At 33.6% G+C, this 21197-nt stretch overlaps 5 protein-coding genes, 1 non-coding gene and 1 pseudogene across 7 annotated transcripts; 2 read left to right on the forward strand and 5 right to left on the reverse strand.

Annotated features, from left to right (window-relative positions):
• LOC104745380 (uncharacterized) lies at positions 1 to 3075 on the forward strand. The gene is made up of 4 exons (XM_010466590.3): positions 1 to 442; positions 961 to 1119; positions 1214 to 1903; positions 1992 to 3075. The coding sequence occupies exons 1-4, from the start codon at positions 104 to 106 to the stop codon at positions 2928 to 2930; spliced, it is 2127 nt and encodes a 708-aa protein (XP_010464892.2). The 5' UTR covers positions 1 to 103; the 3' UTR covers positions 2931 to 3075.
• A 73-nt stretch (positions 3076 to 3148) lies between these two features.
• On the reverse strand, positions 3149 to 4480 carry LOC104745379 (protein RISC-INTERACTING CLEARING 3'-5' EXORIBONUCLEASE 1). The gene is made up of 2 exons (XR_015582592.1): positions 4275 to 4480; positions 3149 to 3908 (listed from the first exon to the last, which is right to left on the reverse strand). It is a non-coding gene; the product is annotated as a protein RISC-INTERACTING CLEARING 3'-5' EXORIBONUCLEASE 1 (transcript).
• Positions 4481 to 7963: 3483 nt separating this feature from the next.
• On the reverse strand, positions 7964 to 8800 carry LOC109129063 (uncharacterized protein At5g39865-like; annotated as a pseudogene).
• A 367-nt stretch (positions 8801 to 9167) lies between these two features.
• Positions 9168 to 11254, reverse strand: LOC104745378 (MD-2-related lipid-recognition protein ROSY1). Its single transcript, XM_010466588.3, has 4 exons — positions 10585 to 11254; positions 10137 to 10238; positions 9783 to 9943; positions 9168 to 9465 (listed from the first exon to the last, which is right to left on the reverse strand). The coding sequence occupies exons 1-4, from the start codon at positions 10673 to 10675 to the stop codon at positions 9355 to 9357; spliced, it is 465 nt and encodes a 154-aa protein (XP_010464890.2). The 5' UTR covers positions 10676 to 11254; the 3' UTR covers positions 9168 to 9354.
• LOC104745376 (uncharacterized) lies at positions 11252 to 12646 on the forward strand. The gene is made up of 3 exons (XM_010466587.2): positions 11252 to 11645; positions 11991 to 12098; positions 12187 to 12646. The coding sequence occupies exons 1-3, from the start codon at positions 11325 to 11327 to the stop codon at positions 12496 to 12498; spliced, it is 741 nt and encodes a 246-aa protein (XP_010464889.1). The 5' UTR covers positions 11252 to 11324; the 3' UTR covers positions 12499 to 12646.
• A 136-nt stretch (positions 12647 to 12782) lies between these two features.
• Positions 12783 to 14168, reverse strand: LOC104745375 (uncharacterized). Its single transcript, XM_010466586.2, has 2 exons — positions 13091 to 14168; positions 12783 to 13008 (listed from the first exon to the last, which is right to left on the reverse strand). Exons 1-2 carry the CDS (start codon positions 14161 to 14163, stop codon positions 12876 to 12878), a joined length of 1206 nt encoding a protein of 401 aa, XP_010464888.1. The 5' UTR covers positions 14164 to 14168; the 3' UTR covers positions 12783 to 12875.
• Positions 14169 to 15642: 1474 nt separating this feature from the next.
• LOC104745374 (syntaxin-121) lies at positions 15643 to 17620 on the reverse strand. 2 transcript variants are annotated; one of them, XM_010466585.3, is made up of 3 exons: positions 17334 to 17620; positions 16667 to 17214; positions 15643 to 16320 (listed from the first exon to the last, which is right to left on the reverse strand). In XM_010466585.3, exons 2-3 carry the CDS (start codon positions 17148 to 17150, stop codon positions 15860 to 15862), a joined length of 945 nt encoding a protein of 314 aa, XP_010464887.1. In that variant the 5' UTR covers positions 17151 to 17214; positions 17334 to 17620; the 3' UTR covers positions 15643 to 15859. The 2 variants fall into 2 exon arrangements, with proteins under 2 accessions (XP_010464887.1, XP_010464886.1); XM_010466584.3 differs by having other exon boundaries at positions 16667 to 17561.
• Positions 17621 to 21197: the final 3577 nt, after the last annotated feature.

Here is a 21197-nt window from a genome sequence, read left to right on the forward strand (position 1 = left end):
ACCACTGCAAAATTTCTCAACTACTGCAAAAGAGTTTTGTTACGTTTCTTTGATCTCGTGTGTTTTTTATCTTGACGACTCCAAATTTTCCAATTTTGCGTAAATGGTGGTGAAGATGATGAAGTGGCGACCATGGCCGCCGTTGGTAACGAGGAAATACGAGGTGAAGCTTGCGGTGAAGAAGCTTGAAGGTTGGGATCTGGTGCGTGAAGGTGTACCGGAGAAGGAGGAGAGGTTGACGGTGGAGATTCGCTGGAAAGGACCTAAAGCGACATTGGGATCTTTAAGAAGGACGGTGAAGAGGAACTTTACCAAAGAAGCTCTGGGAGAAAGCGATGTCGTTTCATGGGATGATGAAGAGTTTCAGAGTTTATGCTCTCTTACTTCTTACAAGGACAGTTTGTTTTATCCTTGGGAGATTGCTTTCTCTGTCTTTACCAATGTAAGTCTTTAGAATCAGTATCTTAAGATTTGATATCTAAGTTGTAGATTCGAATGTTGAACTTTGGAAATGGTTTGATTAGGCTTTAGATGGAACCATAGATAGCTGGGTGATCAAATCACGAGACTTTTTGATTTTTTTGGCTGGAAGATTTTGATTGCCATTAATGAATGTCTCAACGTGTTTGATTCTAAGACTTGAAACTAGAGCTTGATTCCTGTTGTTCTAGAGGTTGAGGTTCTATTATGTTACATTTCAAACTATGTTTAATTGTTATAGGCTGTAGATGGAACCCTCCTAGCTAGGTGATCAAATTTTGATTTGTTGGCTGGAAGATTTTGATACTGATTAATGTCTCAACGAGTTTGATTAAGACTTGAAACTTGAGCTTGATTCCTGTTGTTGTAGAGGTTGAGGTTCTATTGTGTTACATTTCAAACTATGTTTAGTTGTTATAGGTATGTTGGTGTCAATTTCCTCAGAGACAAATAAATTGATTTATGGTTTTTGATTCCTAGGGAATGAAGCAAGGACAGAAGAATAAAGCTCCTGTTGTTGGAACTGCATTTTTGAATCTTGCTGAATATGCCCGTGTGACTGATAAAAAAGAATTCGAAATAAACATTCCTCTCACGCTCTCTGCTTGTGTTGCCTCCGAGCCACATCCATTGCTCTTTGTATGGTTTACTTCTTCTCTCTTTCGTTACTTCTCTACTTTCTTGGATCAGTTATGGGTTTTCTGACCTTTTGAGATACTCTTGTTCCTTTTAGGTATCATTGAGCCTGCTTGAGCTTAGAACCACTCCAGAAATATCAGACTCGGCAGCACAAACTGCGATTGTACCTGTGCCTGTGCCTGTCTCTGTCCCTGTCCCGTCCCCATCACCACAACAGCCTAGTGAAACACACTCAAATGAGAAGGAGGATGTTTCTGCAATCAAAGCTGGTCTCAGAAAAGTCAAGATTTTTACAGAGTTTGTTTCTACAAGGAAAGCCAAGAAAGCTTGCCGGGAAGAAGAAGGCAGATTCTCAAGCTTTGAATCATCAGAATCACTTGATGATTTCGAGACAGATTTTGATGAATGCAAACAAGACTTGATGAGTGTGAGAAAATCTTTCTCTTATGGACCTTTGTCTTATGCAAATGGTGTGGGAACTTCTTTAAACTGTGGCGCCAAAGTCAGCGACGAAGACGAAGATTGGGTTTATTATAGCCACAGGAAGTCCGACGTAGGAACAGGTTGCTCGGACGTTGAAGATCCCGCTGCTGGTTTGGTCTATGAGACATCACTTCTTCCACGGCGTAGCATATTGCCATGGAGAAAGCGGAAGTTGAGCTTTAGGTCTCCGAAATCCAAAGGAGAGCCTTTGTTAAAGAAGGATAATGGAGAAGAAGGTGGAGATGACATTGATTATGATCGGAGGCAACTTAGTGCAGATGAAGCTCATTCTCTTTTTGGTGTAAGTTCTTATTTACTGGTCAGGTGTCTAATGCAGTTGGTATGGTCTATGTGAATCAAGTTCTCATTTTGCATGTTTTAATTTGCAGAGCAAGATTGATGAAGATTCATATGCGAATCAGCGATCTTCTTTCTCGGAGTTTGGAGAAGACAGTTTTGCGATTGGAAGTTGGGAGGAGAAAGAAGTGATAAGCAGAGATGGACACATGAAGCTTCAGACAAATGTCTTTCTTGCTTCTATTGACCAGAGAAGCGAGCGAGCAGCTGGTGAGAGCGCTTGCACAGCTCTTGTAGCTGTTATTGCGGATTGGTTTCAGAAGAATGGTAATCTCCTACCGATCAAGTCTCAGTTCGATAGTTTGATCAGAGAAGGTTCTTTAGAGTGGAGAAACCTCTGTGAAAACGAAACGTATATGCAGCAGTTTCCCGACAAGCATTTTGATCTCGATACCGTGCTACAAGCGCAGATCCGTCCTCTAACAGTTATCCCCGGGAAGTCATTTGTTGGTTTTTTCCACCCCGACGGGATGATCAATGAAGGAAGATTCGAGTTTTTGCAAGGCGCAATGTCGTTTGATAGTATTTGGGCTGAGATTATCAGTCTTGAGGAAAGCTCAACGAATATCGATAGTTATGTTGATGACTCTCCACCTCGTGTTTACATTGTGAGTTGGAATGATCACTTCTTTGTCCTCAAAGTTGAAAAGGAAGCTTACTATATCATTGACACACTTGGAGAAAGGCTTTACGAAGGTTGTGATCAAGCTTACGTTTTGAAATTTGACCACAAAACCATCATCCACAAGATTCTTCATACAGAAGAAGCAGGATCCGAGTCAGAACCTGAATCAGAGATTGTGTGCAGAGGGAAGGAGTCATGTAAAGAGTATATTAAGAATTTCTTGGCGGCAATACCAATTAGAGAGTTGCAGGAGGATATCAAGAAAGGATTAGCCTCCACCGCGCCTGTTCATCACCGTTTACAGATCGAGTTTCATTACACTACAAATGTAGAAAGTGTGGTATGAAAGCATAGGCAGAGAGTTGCTAACGTTTTGTTGAGTTTCTTGTAAGTTTTGTAACTCTCTCTTAGCTTAACTAACTTGTGAATGTGATCTAGAGTAAAACCAGTCTGTATCTAACTCTTTTAAATAAACATTTTTGCTCGTTTAATTCTCCATGTCTCATTTGTGGTTCGTTTTATTCATCCAGTTTTAAATTTGGCAAGTAACATAATCTCAAAATCTTCAGACAAAAAGACAATCCGGGCATGATTTTATTCAGACAATACAGTTCAGTCATAGCAACAACAAACAAATCAAAATGCACAACAGGAAACAATCAAGCGCAATCTCACAAATCCCATTTGATCAAGAAAGTGAACATAAGTTAGGTAGGTCACAGCTGCAATTGATCGTACACATTGAAAATAAGCCAACCTTCAATGGCAGCAGCTTCAATACGATCATTAGCACTTGCTTCATCCCACTTAGACTGGATCGAATCAAGGCGACTCATGTCATACCAAAGAATCTTGTGAGCTAATTCCCTAGTTCCAAGAAACTCAACAATTGGAGTTCCTCGTGCTACCGCAGCTAATTTCCCAATCTCCAAGGAGCTTCGAATCACAATACCATGGTTCTCCTTAAGCAAAGCGAGGTCTTCTTGAATCTGGACACCAACGAATGTGACAAACTTGGAAGCAAAGAAACGGTAAAGATCCTTGAGATTATCGCTGAAGGTCTTTGGGAGGCGGAGGAAGAGACAGAAGTTTTTCGTGCTAAACTTCACTGAGCAGAGACGCCATTCAGACTTCTTGTCAACAGATTGAACATCCCAATACACATCGAAGACAATGGAGCGGTTTCCGTTCCAGACGGAATCTTCAAGGATCTTGGTTAGGTAAGGAGAGATATCGGTTGATGATTCAACATCAATGGCTTTGGTCTGGATCCAAGAATTATCAACCATCATAAACCCTGGACCATCGAAGGAGGCCATGTGGTCTGAAATCATCACAGGAAAATAAGATCAAATTTACGCATTGGACACAGCATCGTAGATCCATCAGTACAATTCTAATAAAAACCATTCATCTGACACGTGATACGTGAACTAATCGATTTGAGAAGGTAGCAGCTATTCAAGAAATATCCTTAATGGGTCTTTGCTAGAACAACAAATTTACTCTAGTCAACGTTTGGATTCTATGAACTGAATACAAAGGTACGACCTTTACTAAGTGTCGAACAGAGAGAGATTAAAACCCCCAAAATACGTTGATGATAAATAGAACATACTTTTGTTGATTTGGTTTGAAGATTGTCATATACACATCCAAACACATAAACCCAGAAAAGAGGAAAACGAACCTTGAGATTCCGGTGAGAGATGAAGGGTGATATAGTAAACGGAGTCGGAGAGAGAGATAGAGAGAGACTGTTTCTGGGTTTATATTGCGCGAGTGAAAAAGTAAAGGCCTGCACAGTGAAAGAAAGAAAGAAGAACACGTGTCTTAATCTACGTATTCCACACGTGCGGATGTCGCCATGCGTGCTTTGGTTAATTTTTCGGTTCACTTTGTTTAACATTTGGCACTCTCTGTTTCATATCAATTAGTAGAGAGCTTGCTGGTTTGAAATTTGATTAGAGTTTTAAAGATTTTAAATGTTATTTATCTATACTAGAATTTTTGCAGCAGTTTTTGCTTAAAAATACTAATAAGGAAAGTTTTAGCAATTAATGTTATTAATGTAATTAATTTTGTCGACCTCTAGCAATTTTATATGGATTTCTTAGGGGGGTGTATTCAACTTGACATTTTAAGTGATTTGTGTGAAATTTACAAATTCTATGTTATTCAATCATGGATTTTAAAAATTCTATTAAAATCCACTGTTATTGAACTGATGATTTAAAAATCTATTTTAAAATCCATTAAAATCCCTTGTTATTGAACTGATGATTTAAAAATCTACTTTAAAATCCACTGTTATTCAAAACAGTTTTGTAGATTAGGATTTTAATAATTTTTAGGATTCTGGAGGATTTGTTTAGTTAAAAATACAGAAATCCAAATCTCATGGTTTTAGGTGGGATTTGAAAGAATTTTACAGAAAATCATATGAACTTCCTTAAAATCTATCAAAATTCTAAATTTCCTAAATCCCATCAAATTCTCCAAAATCATGGTTTGAATACACCCCCTTTACTATTTTATGGGCCTCTTGATAAATTTATAATTTTAGGGGTCTCCATTTATTTAGGTTGTAGATAAAACAATGTTCAAAATTTCATAGGACCCGCGAAAATATATTCTTTTGCTAATAATCTAGACAAAATTTCCAGAAAATGAATTTGTAGACAAAATTTCTGGAAAATTACATTGCAATAACTACGACATTAATGATACTCTCAATTGCCAAAATGATACTCTCATTTACATTGCAATATACTCTTGATTTATCAGGCATTCAAACTTTAAAAACTTTTATTTGGTTTATTCCGGTTCTTTATTTTAAAGATTTTTAAAAGATTAAATATGAAAAATATTTAAAACTGTTAAAAAGTTAAATATGATAAATATTATACCATAGATACACAATAAATATTAAAAGTTAAGATGATATAGTGTGAGTTAAAATATCTCAGGACGGGGTTATATAACGGAACATGTTCTATCGATATTTATATAAATTAAAAAATAGCAGTAATTCGGTGTTACACGGATAAAACATCATTTCATTATTTTGTTAACACTGTCAGTATCAGAAAATATATATATCTAATTAAATTTAAATAAATATTATATAAAAAAAATTTATAGTGCGGTATTATATGGTTTATTTAACAATTATTATATAATTATAACATATTTAACCAACAAATAAAATTTATAATTTTAATATTTTAACAAAAATAATTTTGCCTGCGGTGTACCGCGGGTCCTAATCTAGTATGTTATTATAAGATTATGATTTTGTGTTATTAGTTTATGGTTTGTAAAAAGTCATTTAAAATCTTAACAAATTTGTGTTATTGGATTTAGACTTTTATAAAATCATTAAAAGTTTTGTGTTATTCAATTAAAACAAAAGTATCTAGGATTGTTAATGAATTCAATTATTATGTTATTAGTTCATCATTTTAAACACATTCTTTACAAAATAAAATCATTGAAAATATCACAAAAATATAGAGATTGTTTGGAGCACTTTACAAGATTTTAGAAAACTAAGTGGGGGTGGTTTGAGACTTGAATTAAGTTTTAAAATTTTTAAATGTTATGTAGAATCTGTTGTTATTAGATTAAGATTTCGTTAAGCTCTATTAAAGTTGGGGCATTCTCAAAAATGCCCCTTTTTCCATATCTCTTTTTAAAAATACCCCTTCATGTTGACCATTTTTAAAACTACCCCTTTTTATATACAAAATGACCAAATTACCCTTTTTGAGTGACAGCAAGAATGTACAGTCATCAAAATCGAAAATAATTTCCCGCCAAAATTTTTTTTCCCGCCAAAATCGAAAATTTTTCCCGAAAAAATTATTTTTTCCCGCAAAAAAAAAAAATTTTCCCGCCAAAAATATTGAAATTTATACCTTTTAAAAACCTTGTAAACGCTTTTAAAATTTTTAAAAGCGTTTACAAGGTTTTTAAAAGGTTTTTAAACACATTGTAAACGCTTTTAAAAACCTTGTAAATGCTTTTAAAAAGCTTGTAAATGCTTTTAAAGGTTTTTAAACACCTTGTAAACGCTTTTAAAAACTTTTTAAAAGCATTTAAAAGGTGTTTAAAAACCTTTTAAAAATTTTATAAAAACTTTTACAAGGTTTTTAAAAACATTGTAAAAGGGTTTAGAAGGTGTTTAAAAACCTTTTAAAAATCCTTTTAAAAACCATTTGAAAACCTTTTAAAAACGTTTTAAAAATCTTTTAAAACCTTTTAAACACCTTTTAAAAATCTTGTAAAAGCGTTTACAAGTTGTTTAAAAAACCTTTTAAAACTCTTTAAAAAATCTTGTAAAAGCCTTTACAAGGTATTTATAAGGCTTTTATAAGGTAGAAACCTTATAAAACCTTTTAAAAACCTTGTAAATTTTTTTTGGGTCGGAAAAATTTTGGTGGGAAAATTGTTTTGAAAAATTTTTTATCAAAAGTTTTTTGGCGGGAAAATTTTTTTGAAAAATTTTTGGCGGGAAAATATGTCGGAAATTTTTTGGCGGGAAAATTTTGTTTTTCTTTTTATTGAATAAAATAATTTTCATCTAAGGGTAAAATGATCATTAAAAATTAAAAGAGGGCATAAATAAAAATGGCCAAAAAAAGGGTATTTTTGAAAAGGGGTATATCAAAAGGGGCATTTTTAACAAATTCTCATTAAAGTTTAGTGTTATTAGTTTGTGATTTATAAGAAATCATTTAAAATCTTAACAAATTTGGGTTATTGGATTCAGACTTTTATAAAGTCATTAAAAGTTTTGTGTTATTCAATTAAAATAAAAGAATCTAGTATTGTTAATGAATTCAATTATTATGTTATTGGTTCATGATTTTAGACATTTTCTTTACAAAATAAAATCATGAAAAATATCACAAAAATACTGGGATTGTTTGGAGCAATTTACAAGATTATAGAAAACTAAGTGGGCTTATTAGTTTGAGATTTGAATAGACTTTTAAAGATTTTAAATGTTATGTAGAATCTGTTGTTATTAGATCAATATTTTGTTAAACTCTTTTAAAATTTAGTGTTATTAGTTTGTGATTTGTAAAAAGTCATTTAAAATCTTAACAAATTTGGATTATTGGATTCAGACTTTTATAAAATCAGTAAAAATTTTGTGTTATTCAATTAAAAGAAAAGAATCTAAGATTGTTAATGAATTCAATTATTATGTTATTGGTTCATGATTTTAGACACTTTTTTTACAAAATAAAGTCATGAAAAATATAACAAAAATACATTGATTGTTTGGAACACTTTACAAGATTTTAGAAAACTAATAAACAAAATTTTTTATCAGTTTTTAACCATCTTTCATTTATTCACTTTTAATGATTTTGTTGAACTTTTCAAAAACTTTTATAAATTAGAATCTAATAAACAATGAGAATGGTTTTTACTGTAACAAAGTGATCAACAGAAAATTTTAATACACTGTATATGGTCTTTTAATGGTCTTGTACTCTTGTCAATTAAGATCGCATTTGACAAGACCATTCTCATTACACTCTATGCATCTCTTCCACATCCCGTCATCTGCAATCACTCTCGACCTCCCATTGCATTTCCAACACATCAAAAACCGTTCGTTCTCGCATCGCTCACACTGCCTCAGACTTAGCTGATGAAAAGCCTTCTAGAAGCTTCTTGAGCTTCCCGTTTTCGTTCAGAGCTACCACTTCGTCTGCTCTACCAATGTATTTTACACTTTACGAAGAGCCTAGGAGGTGTAACTTTCTCCACAAGCAACCTCCACGTCTCTTCTTGAGTTCTTTCTGCAACCTTCGAAAGTCTTTCTCATTCCTCGGTCCTCGCAGACTTGTCGTGTAGAAGAAAACAGAATCTTCCCGTCCAGCTACACATTTCTTTCCAAAAGCCGATACAAGCTCTTCAAGATTCTGTTGAAGTTGTTGTTCATGAGAAGCCGCAAGTGTTGTTGGCGTAAGACACTCTTTCTCATCTATTTGATGAAAGATTGTGCGATCAAGATTGCTTTTGTTGAGAGATGTTATAAGCTTAAGTTTCTTCACCATTCTCTCCTTTACATCCTTCATTGCTTCTAAATTCGATACAATTCTGGGTTAAAGTTAGATCTTTAAGGAAAACTCAATATAAATTGTGAAAGAGGAGGGGCAAAACCTATATCAAGATCGACAAAAGATACTTAAGTGAACAAAAAAAAAAAAGCTACTTTGTGGGTTAGCTTCCCAAATTCTTTCCATTGATGGGTCATTGTAGAGATAAAAGTAGACAAGAAGCTCAATAAGAAAGGAAAAAACATTTAATTTACCCAACTTTAGCCCAAATTTGTCCAAATACATAGCAAAAAAAGGAAGAAAGAGAGACTTTTCACATGTTGGTATAATGAAGCTGTGGGAAAAAATATTCATCTTTTCTGGTAAGAGTCATTAGTTTGGTTGAATGATGATGTATGTCACGTCTTTATAATTCCATGAACGTGGATGCAATGATGTATTAAAGTAGGCTCATCTTTAAGCTTGCAACTAGAATCAACCATAGCTCTCTAAAACCTAATCAATAGTTCAATACTTTTTTTTTCTTTTCTATAAATGTGATTTCATAAATGGTCCAGAATGAGAACAATAATGAGAATATAAAAGGGTTTTTTGATCAACAATTCTTGTATAGAAAAAGGAGTGTGTTTTTTTTATACAAAAACAAATGGGGTGATTCCATAGTATATATTCCACAAGAGTGAATCAGCTCTAAATGTCGGCCACAGATGATGATCCAAATCCAATGTCAAATCCAAATTTGATGCAAGTCAGTTCCTTCTTGCGTCCATCAAGCATCTTCATTTTAAGTGAGTATGAACCCTATGAGAAATAAAATGGATTATATTGGTCCTTATATGCAGAAAACGCAAACTGATGTTGGTATGACAAACAACTATTGATCAGAACAAGCAAATGTTGACAACTAATAGGTTCAACTTCTTCCCTTTGGCAACTTTATGCTTCCATATGGACTCATTATCAGCTATGGATACCAAGCTAAACCTATTGTCAGTCTATTTTGGTTATTCAACTAAACAAATTTGATTAGACTAGACCATTTGCTCTGATTCTATGAGATATACATCAAGTTCTAATGAGCATAAACATCTTATTCCAAGAAAAATCAATGGACTTACAGGAGGGGTATATCCAGGCAGAACTTGCGAGTGAGCGACCAAGAAATCTCCAATAGCCACAGGACAAGTAGTCTCATCACAAAGATCATGTGTCTCAGAATGAATATGCCATCCAAAGTATGAAACTTCGATCACCAACTTTCCACCCGAAATTTCAGTGTCTTCATAATGAAACAAAACCAGATTAAAAAACGATCAATACTTAAAGCAAGAACAAGGAGTTGCAGCGTATAAAGTATAAACATTGAAATCAAAACAACAAACGCAATTAATAGTACAAAAACATCAAAAGAAACGAACAAGCAAAAGATCTTATAAGTCATATAAGCCTCATAGATAAATCTGAGTGTGTACCTGTGTTAGCAGAAATGCTGAAAGTGGCTGGGTCGCCTCTAGCAATAGGATAAGGAGATATATCAACTCCTTTCACCTTCACTTCATACTCTTCATTACTATCTGCAACCAAACAAACACGTAACTAAATCAGATCGAGATTCTGGTGTTTCCCCAGCAGTTCCCAAGATATCCAAATTGAAACTTTAAACTCAACAATGATCAAAAATCAAAAACCATCTAAATAAAAATCAAAACTTTAACACAAATTAAGACTACAAACCAAAAACCATCTAAATAAAAATCAAAATTTCAACACAAATTAGGAGTACAAATCAAAGAACACCAAATTTTCAACGCAGCTGTCCGAACAATCAAAATCATCATAACTAGACATAACTAAACCGATCAAATTACTACAAGCAAGAATTAGCAGCAATCTCAGAACTTAAAGGAGACCAAAACATACCGCAGTAATGAACATCGGTGGCTGCTACAATCGTTGAAACGAATAGAAAATAAGAAATAGCTAGAGAAGATAATCCCATATACTTAGACATGATTGAAAATCCAAAAAAGGTTCGATTTTTTTACAAGAGCTTCAGATGATGATTGAAGAAGACGATGAGGAAAGACTAAAAAAAAAAAACTTAAAACGAAGCAAGAGACAAAGACAGAAATGCGGAATCGGGATTCTCATTTCACAAGAAATGTCGGATTGATCTTAACCGTTCGTTTACGTAGGGTCCATGATTACTATAAACGAACGGTTTAGATTTCGTAGTCAAATCTATTACGGTGTGATTAACCGCATATGATTAGCCGTGAACAAACCGTTAGGTGGGATTTGTTTAACAGTTTCAATTTTAAGTTACCCACTTGGCACCAAAACTAAATTAAGTAATAATTTAGATTTGCCAGCTCAGTTTTTTTGACTCTATTTAATAATACAGCACACATTATTTTGCAAAATTAAAAATATTTCCTATTTGGAAAAAAATCTTCCTCTATTTTCCAACACGAAATCATGATATATTTTCTCCTAAAATTATAAAATTGTATACTTTAACCGATATTGGGCCGAATGATAAGGTCAGGCCCATAACTTAAAAGGCTTATTTGAATAATAATGATTTGAAGACAGCCTAATGAATCGGAGTATTCGAAATTTTTTGGAAGGAAAGCTTCTGTTTTGAGTTTTTTTGACAGATGGCTAGATTCCTTCTTCTGTGTTGCCTCTTCGCGGCGGCGCTGACGTCATCATTGACGGTGGCCAGAGACGATAACGGAGTCTACTCGCCTTGTTCGGATTCTACAGTCGGGATCGGAGATGGATTCACTTTCGGCATTGCCTTCGCGTCTAAAGATACTTTCTTCGGTGGTAGTACAAACCATACCGTTCAATACTCTCCTTGCGATCGCCGTCGTCTCTCTCTCAACGGAAACTCTGAGATCGCCGTGTTTAGACCTAAAGTCGATGAGATCACTCTCCTTACCATCAATACCTCTAGCTCCAACAATTTTCGCCCGGTTCGTGTCTCTCTGATCTATCTTGGTGAATTTAGGGTTTCGATTGCAGCGGTTTTGATTAGATTAGAAAACGGTTTAGGTAGATCATAAGGGAATTTTGTATAGATCGGAATTATCATCTTCCCAGATTAGTTGACTCGTCAAAAAAATCCTTGCTTAGAATGTTTAGTTTGGTACCAAATTTGTTAGGATTTAGTCTCTGTTCTTGGAAGATCTGGTTCCTTTGTGCATTTGTTTCAGTGAGATGAGAGGTTCAAAACAGAGAGATTTGGCATATAAGTAGCATTGGTCTTGATAGCCCCTATCAAATTATTGGTTTGTCTGATGGGTACTATGTGATTCCAGGATGCGTCAAAGGGATATATGGTAGCATTCGCTGGTTCAAAATACGCTGCAAGATCAGTACCAATTATGGTTGCAGACAGCAATCACATCGTGACAAGCTTCACCCTTGTAAGTAGTAATTGGATAAAGCTCTATATTTTTGTTTTCTTTATAGAAATTTTGGACAAAACTCATTAGTTCTGTCATCGGCTTCTAGGTTCTTGAGTTCCAGAAGGGGAGGCTTGAGAACATGTTCTGGAAGAAAGACGGATGCTCGAAATGTTCTGGAGATACGAAATTCGTGTGCCTCAACGGTGATCAATGTGCAATCAAGTCGCAAAACTGCAAGAACCAAGGAGGACAAGCAGATTGTAGCTTGGGGATCCAGTTGGCGTTTTCAGGCACGGATAAGCACTACACTGCTTTGAATTCGTGGTATGAGGTTGCAAATCTAAAGCAGTACTCTCTCTATGGCCTATACTCCAATGTTAAGGACTCTCTTACCAACCCTTTCAAAAACATCTTCTGATCACTTTCCTTCTCCTTTGTGTGTTTCTTACTTACTTTTGTATTCTTCTTCCTCGCCTACCTTTTTTTTTTGGTTTCATTCGTATGATTTATGCTATATATATATATACACTGTATTTTTATTTATTTAGTGTGTAACGTTTTCTAGATATGTTTTCTTATGAGTGTTTCTAAATCAAATTTTATTATACTGTAATTTCTCGAAGTTACGAACGAGTTGTAAACATTATAGAGATCAAAAACGATAATCTAAACAATCTAAACTCCAAAACAACGAAACAAACCAACAATATTTCAAATAACAACGATAAAAAGTTTTAAAGATCCGATCCATATAAGAAAATAAAAAGACAAATTTAAAATAAATGCACATCAAACTTAGAACATTAACCAATTATTGATATTAAACAATGTCGCATCAACATTATCTTCTCCAGTGATTGTTCCATTAGGACCATTAGGAGGTAGCTCTTGACGAAGACCATCATTAGTCGCTATAGTGTTGTCGTTCCTGTAAAAATTTTGAGTTGTTAATGTTAGTTTCTTCCTCGTTTACTCTCATCTCACGGTTCATAATATCAAAAGAGTATTACCTTGGTGGATTCATAACCATCATCGGATTATGATATTGTGAAGGTTGAGAGACTGATCCATGTAAACCATCAAAAGCCATCATTTGTGGTTCTTGACGAAGACCATCATTAGTCGGTAAGCTGGTATTGTTGCTCATGTAAAATTGTGAACTGCTCATGTTATTTCCTTCCTCGTTTACTCCCACATCATAGCTCATGATATCAAAAGGATATTGCCTTGGTGGATAATTAACCATCATCGGATTAACGTTCATATTATGATGTTGTGAAGGTTGAGAGACTGATCCAAGCAAACCATAAGAATTCATCATTTGGGGATAAACTGGATCCATTTCCAAATGATGGTTTCCTTTGCTACTACTTCCTTGGTATGGACGATAGCTTCTAGGGTTTGGATCCATTTCAAGAATGGGCGGATTGAGTGGAGAAACCCATTGATCAAATAAGTAATGACTTCCATTCTCCACTAAAGCATTAATGCTAATTCTTCTTGTTGCTCTCTCATCATCTTGATTGTGTCCTACAAAAACATCATTTATGGTGGTATTAAGCGGCTCGACTTGCACTTCAACTGGGAACGCCGGTAGATCAGGAAGAGGAGGAAATTGCTCGTGTAGATGCCTCCTATAAGATATGATCTTCTCTCTTGAGAAAGATAACATGGCGTATCTCTCACTCAAGCTAAGATCCGCAATAGTTATATGACGTTCTTGTAGTTGATTCATCATCTCATCAATTTCATACCTTCTTTTCTCGTTATGAACCTTAGTCAATTGAGCTTGGATTTTCCTTGTCTCCTCTTCTATGTATGACTCGACAGTCATCGCATATTTATCTCGCACGAACTTTGGTAAGGCGAAAAAACGATCTAGAAGGCCATGAGTCGTTTCAAGAGATGGCCACACCACCGGTTTAACTTCGTTAGGGTTAGAAATGATTAGACAAGCCCTTACATCACTCAATATGGTTAGTTCTTTCACTTTTTTTTGTAATGCTGTTATTTTTTTCTTCAGAGTTAGTGCTCTTGTCTGGTTATTCTCTATCCGTGCAAGTTTTACTTTTTTTCTTGGCATGATCACTCTTTGATTTTTAATTTCTCTCTTTTGAGATTCATATAATGTTGGCTGCCAATACTAGTCAAAAGAAAGAGAGAAGATGGATATTATTCAAGATGTAAAATTAAATGCTACTATTTTTGAAGATTACTATTTTTAAAATAGTAAGAAAGATGTAAATGTAATTATAGTACTAAAAAGTATGGAATGTTAATTGTGCTTTTTAATTTAAACCGAACCTTTTCAATTTAAATCAAGTTTAAAAATATCAACTCAAAAGCTGAAAAATATTCCTTTGGTTTGGTTATAATCATTATTTTAAAAATATCTTAAATACCACAACCGATTTTGAACCAAAATGAGTAAATACAATTTCTTAAGAACTTTATTCACAGCTAAGTTATAATTCTACCATACTTATATTAGATTTTGTTTGGTGTTTACATTAATTATTCTTTAAAAACCAAAACTAAAACCCGGATTAAACCACCAACATCTTCAAATCTCTATGTAGTTGTGATGTTAAATGGAATTAAATTATTTGCACATTCAAATTGAATTCCTTTTCAAATTTGTGGTCATAATCAATATAGGAAATTAATTTAATTCATTATTTTGTCAATACTTAATGCTAATAATTATATTGACCACATTATTTTCATTATTGTGAATCATATTATTGGTAGTGTTTGACAATTATTTTGGAAACTAATTGTTGACGATACATAGTCTTCAATTTAAGATTCATTTTAATATTTTCATACAGATAAAATAAATAAATATATGACCATATTATTGTACATAGTCTTCAATTTAAGATTCATTTTAATATTTTAATTTTATGTTTTATATTACCATTTATATACAGTATATTATTTTTTTCCTGTTTTGACACTTTTTTTTTTGGGTTAACACACGGTTCTTCGACACTATGTTCTGTACTTCTGTAGTTTCATAGTTATTGGTTTAAGGAATTTCCTGGAACTGGAATGCTGAGGTGTAGTTGACCGGTACTAGTGTCTAAAATACAGTATCTAGTAGGCAACTAGACAGTTTAAGACGTTTTAGTTGACTTCATATATTGTTCGACTCTATATATTATAAAATTGGATGTGTTTTATATTAATATGACATCCTCATTGTTCTATTCTCGTTCCTCACTAAGGTCGTCGCTGTTGACACCGCAACTGATTAATAATTCATGGCCGAAAGAGGACATATCGGAAGTGACGTAGACGATCACTAACTAACTTTGAAAAGCTTTGGAAGCAAAAGAAATGTGTTATGACAAGACAAACTCAACCGAAAGAGTGATCCTCTCTCTCGGAGAGCAGAACAAATCTTAATACCAAATTCTAGATATAGTATCATGCTCTCACTTGGAAAATGCCTAAGACTAATTCTGTATAGTTTGTGACTTTGTGTTACCGGTTGATAGAGCCTTGTTTGGTTCGAAATGCTTCAACCAAATAGAACAAGAAACTATAAACCCTGAAATCACAACGTAAAAAAATAACCCATATAGCAAACATAGATACAAAGAGAATGTTCTACTAATATTTCTCATCTAACCCAAATTTTAATTTCTTTCACAAAAAATCAAATCAAAGGGAGATTTAACAACAAACCAGCATTAGAAAGTAGAAACACAAAGCTGGTTTGATTAAAAAGCTTTTCAAAGAAAGAATATATTTGCAAATAACGAAACTCAACTTCAACGCAATAGACGCCTTGCCTGAGGAGGACTTGGTGGTGTCCCTGAATTTGGTTGACTTCCTCCACTGTTACCGCCACCACTACCACCGCCGCCACCTCCGCTGTTCCATGGTTTAACAACAACAAGAACCACAACAATTATGATGATGATGAGAATAATAATGGCGTAACATGTCCATTTCCGCGTGTTCTTCTGGTAAACCCGCGCGGTTTGTAGGTGCTCAGTTCCGCCTCTGATAAAAGAACTGGCTCTTCCCACATGGCTCTCAATGTCATCAAGTTGAGCTCCCTGGTGCTCTACCAGCACCGCCATGTCTAGAAAAACCTGGTGAAGCTCCCTGAGATTCTTCTCAATGTCTTTAACCGCGTCATGCCTTTCTTGAATCTCGTTAATGGTGTCTAACACCCTTCCTCTTCCTTGTTCTTGTATTGCTTTCTGCAAGAATCTCTCACTCTCTCCTGCAACAAAAACAGTAGCAAAAATCCCCCAATATGTCACACACCACTCATGTAACAACATATCTCCTTTTCAGAGATCAATTCCAGCTCTAAGCAACTAAGAACTTGCACAATTCCTGCTACAAATCCAATTTCATTGTCTAATGCAAAATCAGAAGTTACTGTTCTTTCACAAATCAACAATATTGTGAACTAAGAAGGCTTGAATCAGTTACTCTGAAACCAATTGTTCATCATCCAAACTCAAAGAAGGCTTGAACTACAGTATATATAACCTAGATGATGCTTCTCTACTTATAGATGAATCTGGAAGAGTGATATGAATGGAAGAAACGAGTAAACTAACCAGTGGAAATAAGTCGATCTAGGGTTCCTTCGTCAGGATTCTCGCCGGTGACGGTGAAGTACCTCCTCTGTACAGTCTCTCTATACTCGGACGAGATGAGCTCTCTCAAACGGTTGAAACTATCCATAGAGTCCATCAATTTCTTCCTGAGACCATTGAGGACAGAGGTCCTGGTTCGATCGGAGGAAGAGCCAGGTCCACAGCCAGGGAGACTACGATTAGCAGCATTGGCGCGATCTAACGCCTCGAGTTTAACCTTAATCATCTTGGCTTTCTTTAAAGCGACTCCAACGTCACCGTCCATTTGAGACCTGAGATCCTTAACGGCTTTAGCATTGTGAAGCGTTTTGCTCTGCTCGTGAGAGGAAGAGAGTGATTCGTTGAGTCGATCTAGCTCTTTTAGCTCTTCTTTTATAGATTCAACGTCTTCGAAGAACTTGTCGAGGTTTACACCACCGGTTGATCCCACCGCTGGATTCGTCATCTGAACTCCTCCGGGAGCGTCTCGGCGAGGAGATGGTTCTCCGCCGCGGAAGCGTGAGAACGAGCTGGAAAACAAATCGTTCATTGAAAAAAATCGAAGAAATCAAAATCGAGAGAGATTCAGATCGGAATCGGAAGACAAAAAAGGATAGACTTAAAAGAGGAAGGAATAGAGAAGTCGTACTGATTCAATCAACGAGACGGTTTTATTGAAAAGTCCAAAAGGGAGATTATAAGGTAAGGCGGAAGAGGTCAAATATTAGCAAGTCTCTATGGGTTGACTTGGAAGCTTCTGAGAAAGTAGCAATGGCGGAGAAGGGAAGGTGATGTTGAAAGTGATAGCGTGTCTAGTGCCTTGTCCCGTATCGTAAGTAATGATATGGAAACAAATCGCAATTTCATTTGGAAAAACAAAAAAAAAAACATTCGTAATGTAATGAATTTATAATTTTAATTTGTCCCATATGGAACATTGTTGATAAATCTACTATGTATACATATATTGGATTAAAATTGACTTCAAAAGGAAATAATTCGGAAAATAAAATAAAAAGAGTGTTTTATATTAAAAGATTACACAATTTATAATTAACTAGTATTACTACCCGTACGTAAGAAAATGATTCACTTAATTGATGTTATAAACCTGTATTGCTTTGTGAATTTGACCCAAAATAAAAAATCTGTATTACATATGACGCACGATAAGAGTCACCCAAACAAATATTAGTGAGTAAATTTTTGAAGATTTATAAAACTTAGCTTAACACAAAATTTCAAAGAACCAACATATGCAAAATGCTAAGATTTTTTTTTTTTTTTTTTTTTGTTGTTGCTTTTAACAGAAAAGGAAAGCAATATAGAGAGAGCAAAATTGAGAAATGGTCAGTTCACTTAAAAATCATTTTCAACACAATCTTATACTAAGTGTAGAGAAGAATATCAGTCTCATGTTAGAAACTTCTTTCTTGTAGGAGAAAGAGAAGTTAACGAAATGTTTTGGATGAAATAAAATACAAAGAAAACAAAGTGACATACCGATGGAAACAAATGAGAACTGTAAGGACAATCCAACGCTGATTTGACATGATTCTATTTCCAGACTTATTTAGAAGGAAATATGTGTAATATCTCAAGTGACATAACTAGAGACTTGATTTTTGAATATAAACCTACAAGTCCACATGTATATTCATAATTTTGAGCACAAAAACTATTGTGGAACAGTTTAATTTGCCGATAAAACATATTTCACACATCAGTAAGATTTTTTATTTTTTTCTTCTTTTTCTCTGCACGATCATTTGTAAAAAAAAATGATTTTAAAAATAAAAATAAAAAGATTTATGATATGACTTAATCTTATCAAACATGTGACTTGTGCTTTATAGGATAAAAGAAATTAAAAAAAAATGATGAAGAGAAAGTGGAGATTGTGGAACAGTTTCATTTGCCGATAAAACCTATTTCACACATCAGTAAGATTTTTCCTTTTTTCCTCTCTCTTCTCTGCACGATCATTTGTAAAAAAAATTGATTTTTAAAAACAAAATAAAAAGATTTCTGATATAGCTTAATCTTATTGGACATGTGACTTGTGTTTTATAGAATAAAGGATATTAAAAAATTATGATGAGAAGAAAATGGAGATCGTGGAACAGTTTTATTTGCCGATAAAACCTATTTTACACATCACTAAGATTTTTCCTTTTTTTTCCTCTCTCTTCTCTGCATGATCATTTGTAAAGAAAGTTGACTTTTAAAAATAAAATAATTTTTTTTGATATGGCTTAATCTTATTGGACATGTGACTTGTGTTTTGTAGGATAAAGTATAATAAAAAAATGATGAGAAGAAAGTTAGATCGTGGAACAGTTTAATTTGCCGATAAAACCTATTTCACACATCAGTAATATTTTTCCCTTTTTTCCTCTCTCTTCTCTACACGAACATTTGTAAAAAGTAATTAATTTATAAAAACAAAATAAAAAAATTTCTGATATGGCTTAATCAAATTGGACAAGTGACTTGTGCTTTATAGGATAAAGGATATTAAAAAAGTGATAAGAAGAAAGTGGAGATTGTGGAACAGTTTGATTTGCCAATAAAACCTATTTCACACATCAGTAAGATTTTTTCTTTTTTCCTCTCTCTTCTATGCACGATCATTTGTAAAATAATTAATATTTTAAAACAAAATAAAAAGATTTCTGATATGGTTTAATCTTATTGGACATGTGACTTGTGCTTTATAAGATAAAGGATATTAAAAGAAAATGATGAGAAGAAAGTGGAGATCGTGGAACAGTTTTATTTGTCGATAAAACCTATTTTATACATCAATAAGATTTTTCCTTTTTTTCCTCTCTCTCTGCACAATAAAAAAAATGATTTTTAGAAACAAAATAAAAAAATTTCTGATATGGCTTAATATTATTGGACAGGTGACTTGTATTTTATAGGATAAAAGATATTAAAAAAAATGATGAGAAGAAAGTAGAGATCGTGGAACAGTTTATTTTGCCCATAAAACCTATTTCACATATCAGTAAGATTTTTCCCTTTTTTCTTCTCTTATCTCTACATGATCATTTGTAAAACAAATTGATTTTTAAAAACAAAATAATTTTTTTTTGATATGGCTTAATCTTATTGGACAGGTGACTTGTGTTTCACAGGATAAAGGATATTAAAAAAAATAATGAGAAGAAAGTGGAAATCGTGGAACAGTTTTATTTGCCGATAAAACCTATTTCACACATCGGTAAGATTTTTCTTTTTTTTCCTCTATCTTTTCGGCACGATCATTTATAAAAAAAAAATTGATTTTTAAAAACAAAATAAAAAGATTTCTGATATGGCTTAATTTTATTCGACAGGTGACTTCTGCTTTATAGGATACAGAATATTAAAAAAATGATAAGAAGAAAGTGGAGATCGTGTAACAGTTTTATTTGCCGATAAAACCTATTTTACATTTTTCCTTTTTTTCCTCTCTTTTCTCTGCACGATCATTTGTAAAAAAAAATTTGATTTTTTTTTTTTTAAATAAAAAATTTCTGATATGGCCAAATATTATTGGACATAGGACTTGTGTTTTATAAAATAAAGTATATTAAAAAAAAGATGAGAAGAAAGTAGAGATCGTAGAACAGTTTAATTTGCCGATAAAACTTATTTCACACATCACTAAGATTTTTCTTTTTTTTTCCTCTGTCTTCTCTGCACGATCATTTATAAAAAATTGATTTTTAAAAACAAAATAAAAATATTTCTGATATGGCTTAATCTTATTAGACAGGTGACTCGTGCTTTACAGGATACAAGATTTTTAAAAAATGATAAGAAGAGAGTGGAGATCGTGTAACAGTTTTATTTGCTTATAAAACCTATTTTACACATCAGTAAGATTTTCTTCCTCTCTCTTCTCTGCAGATCATTTGTAAAAAAAAAGTTGATTTTTTAAAAAAATTAAAAAATTTATGATATGGCTAAATCTTATTGGACATGTGACTTGTGTTTTATAGGATAAATGATATTTAAAAAAATGATGAGAAGAAAGGGGGGATTGTGGAAGAGTTTAATCTGCCGATAAAACCTATTTCACAAATCAGTAAGATTTTTTTTTTTTCCTCTCTCTTCTCTGCACGATTATTTGTAAAAAAATTGATTTTTAAAAACAAAATAAAAAAGTTTCTGATATGGCTTAATCTTATTGGACATGTGACTTGTGATTTATAGGATAAAGGATATTAAAAAAATGATGAGAAGAAAGTGGAGATTGTGGAATAGTTTTATTTGCCAATAAAATCTATTTCACACATCAGTAAGATTTTTCTTTTTTTTCCTCTCTCTCCTCTGCACGATCATTTGAAAAACAAAATTGATTTAAAAAAAATAAAAAATTTCTGATATGGCTAAATCTTATTGGACATGTGACTTGTGTTTTATAGGATAAAGGATATTAAAAAAAATGATGAGAAGAAAATAGAGCTCGTGGAACATTTTAATTTGCCGATAAAACCTATTTCACACATCAGTGAGATTT

This window comes from Camelina sativa, chromosome 15 (assembly GCF_030686135.1).
Source record: "Camelina sativa cultivar CO46 ecotype springtype chromosome 15, ASM3068613v1".
NCBI classification, from domain to species: domain Eukaryota; kingdom Viridiplantae; phylum Streptophyta; class Magnoliopsida; order Brassicales; family Brassicaceae; genus Camelina; species Camelina sativa.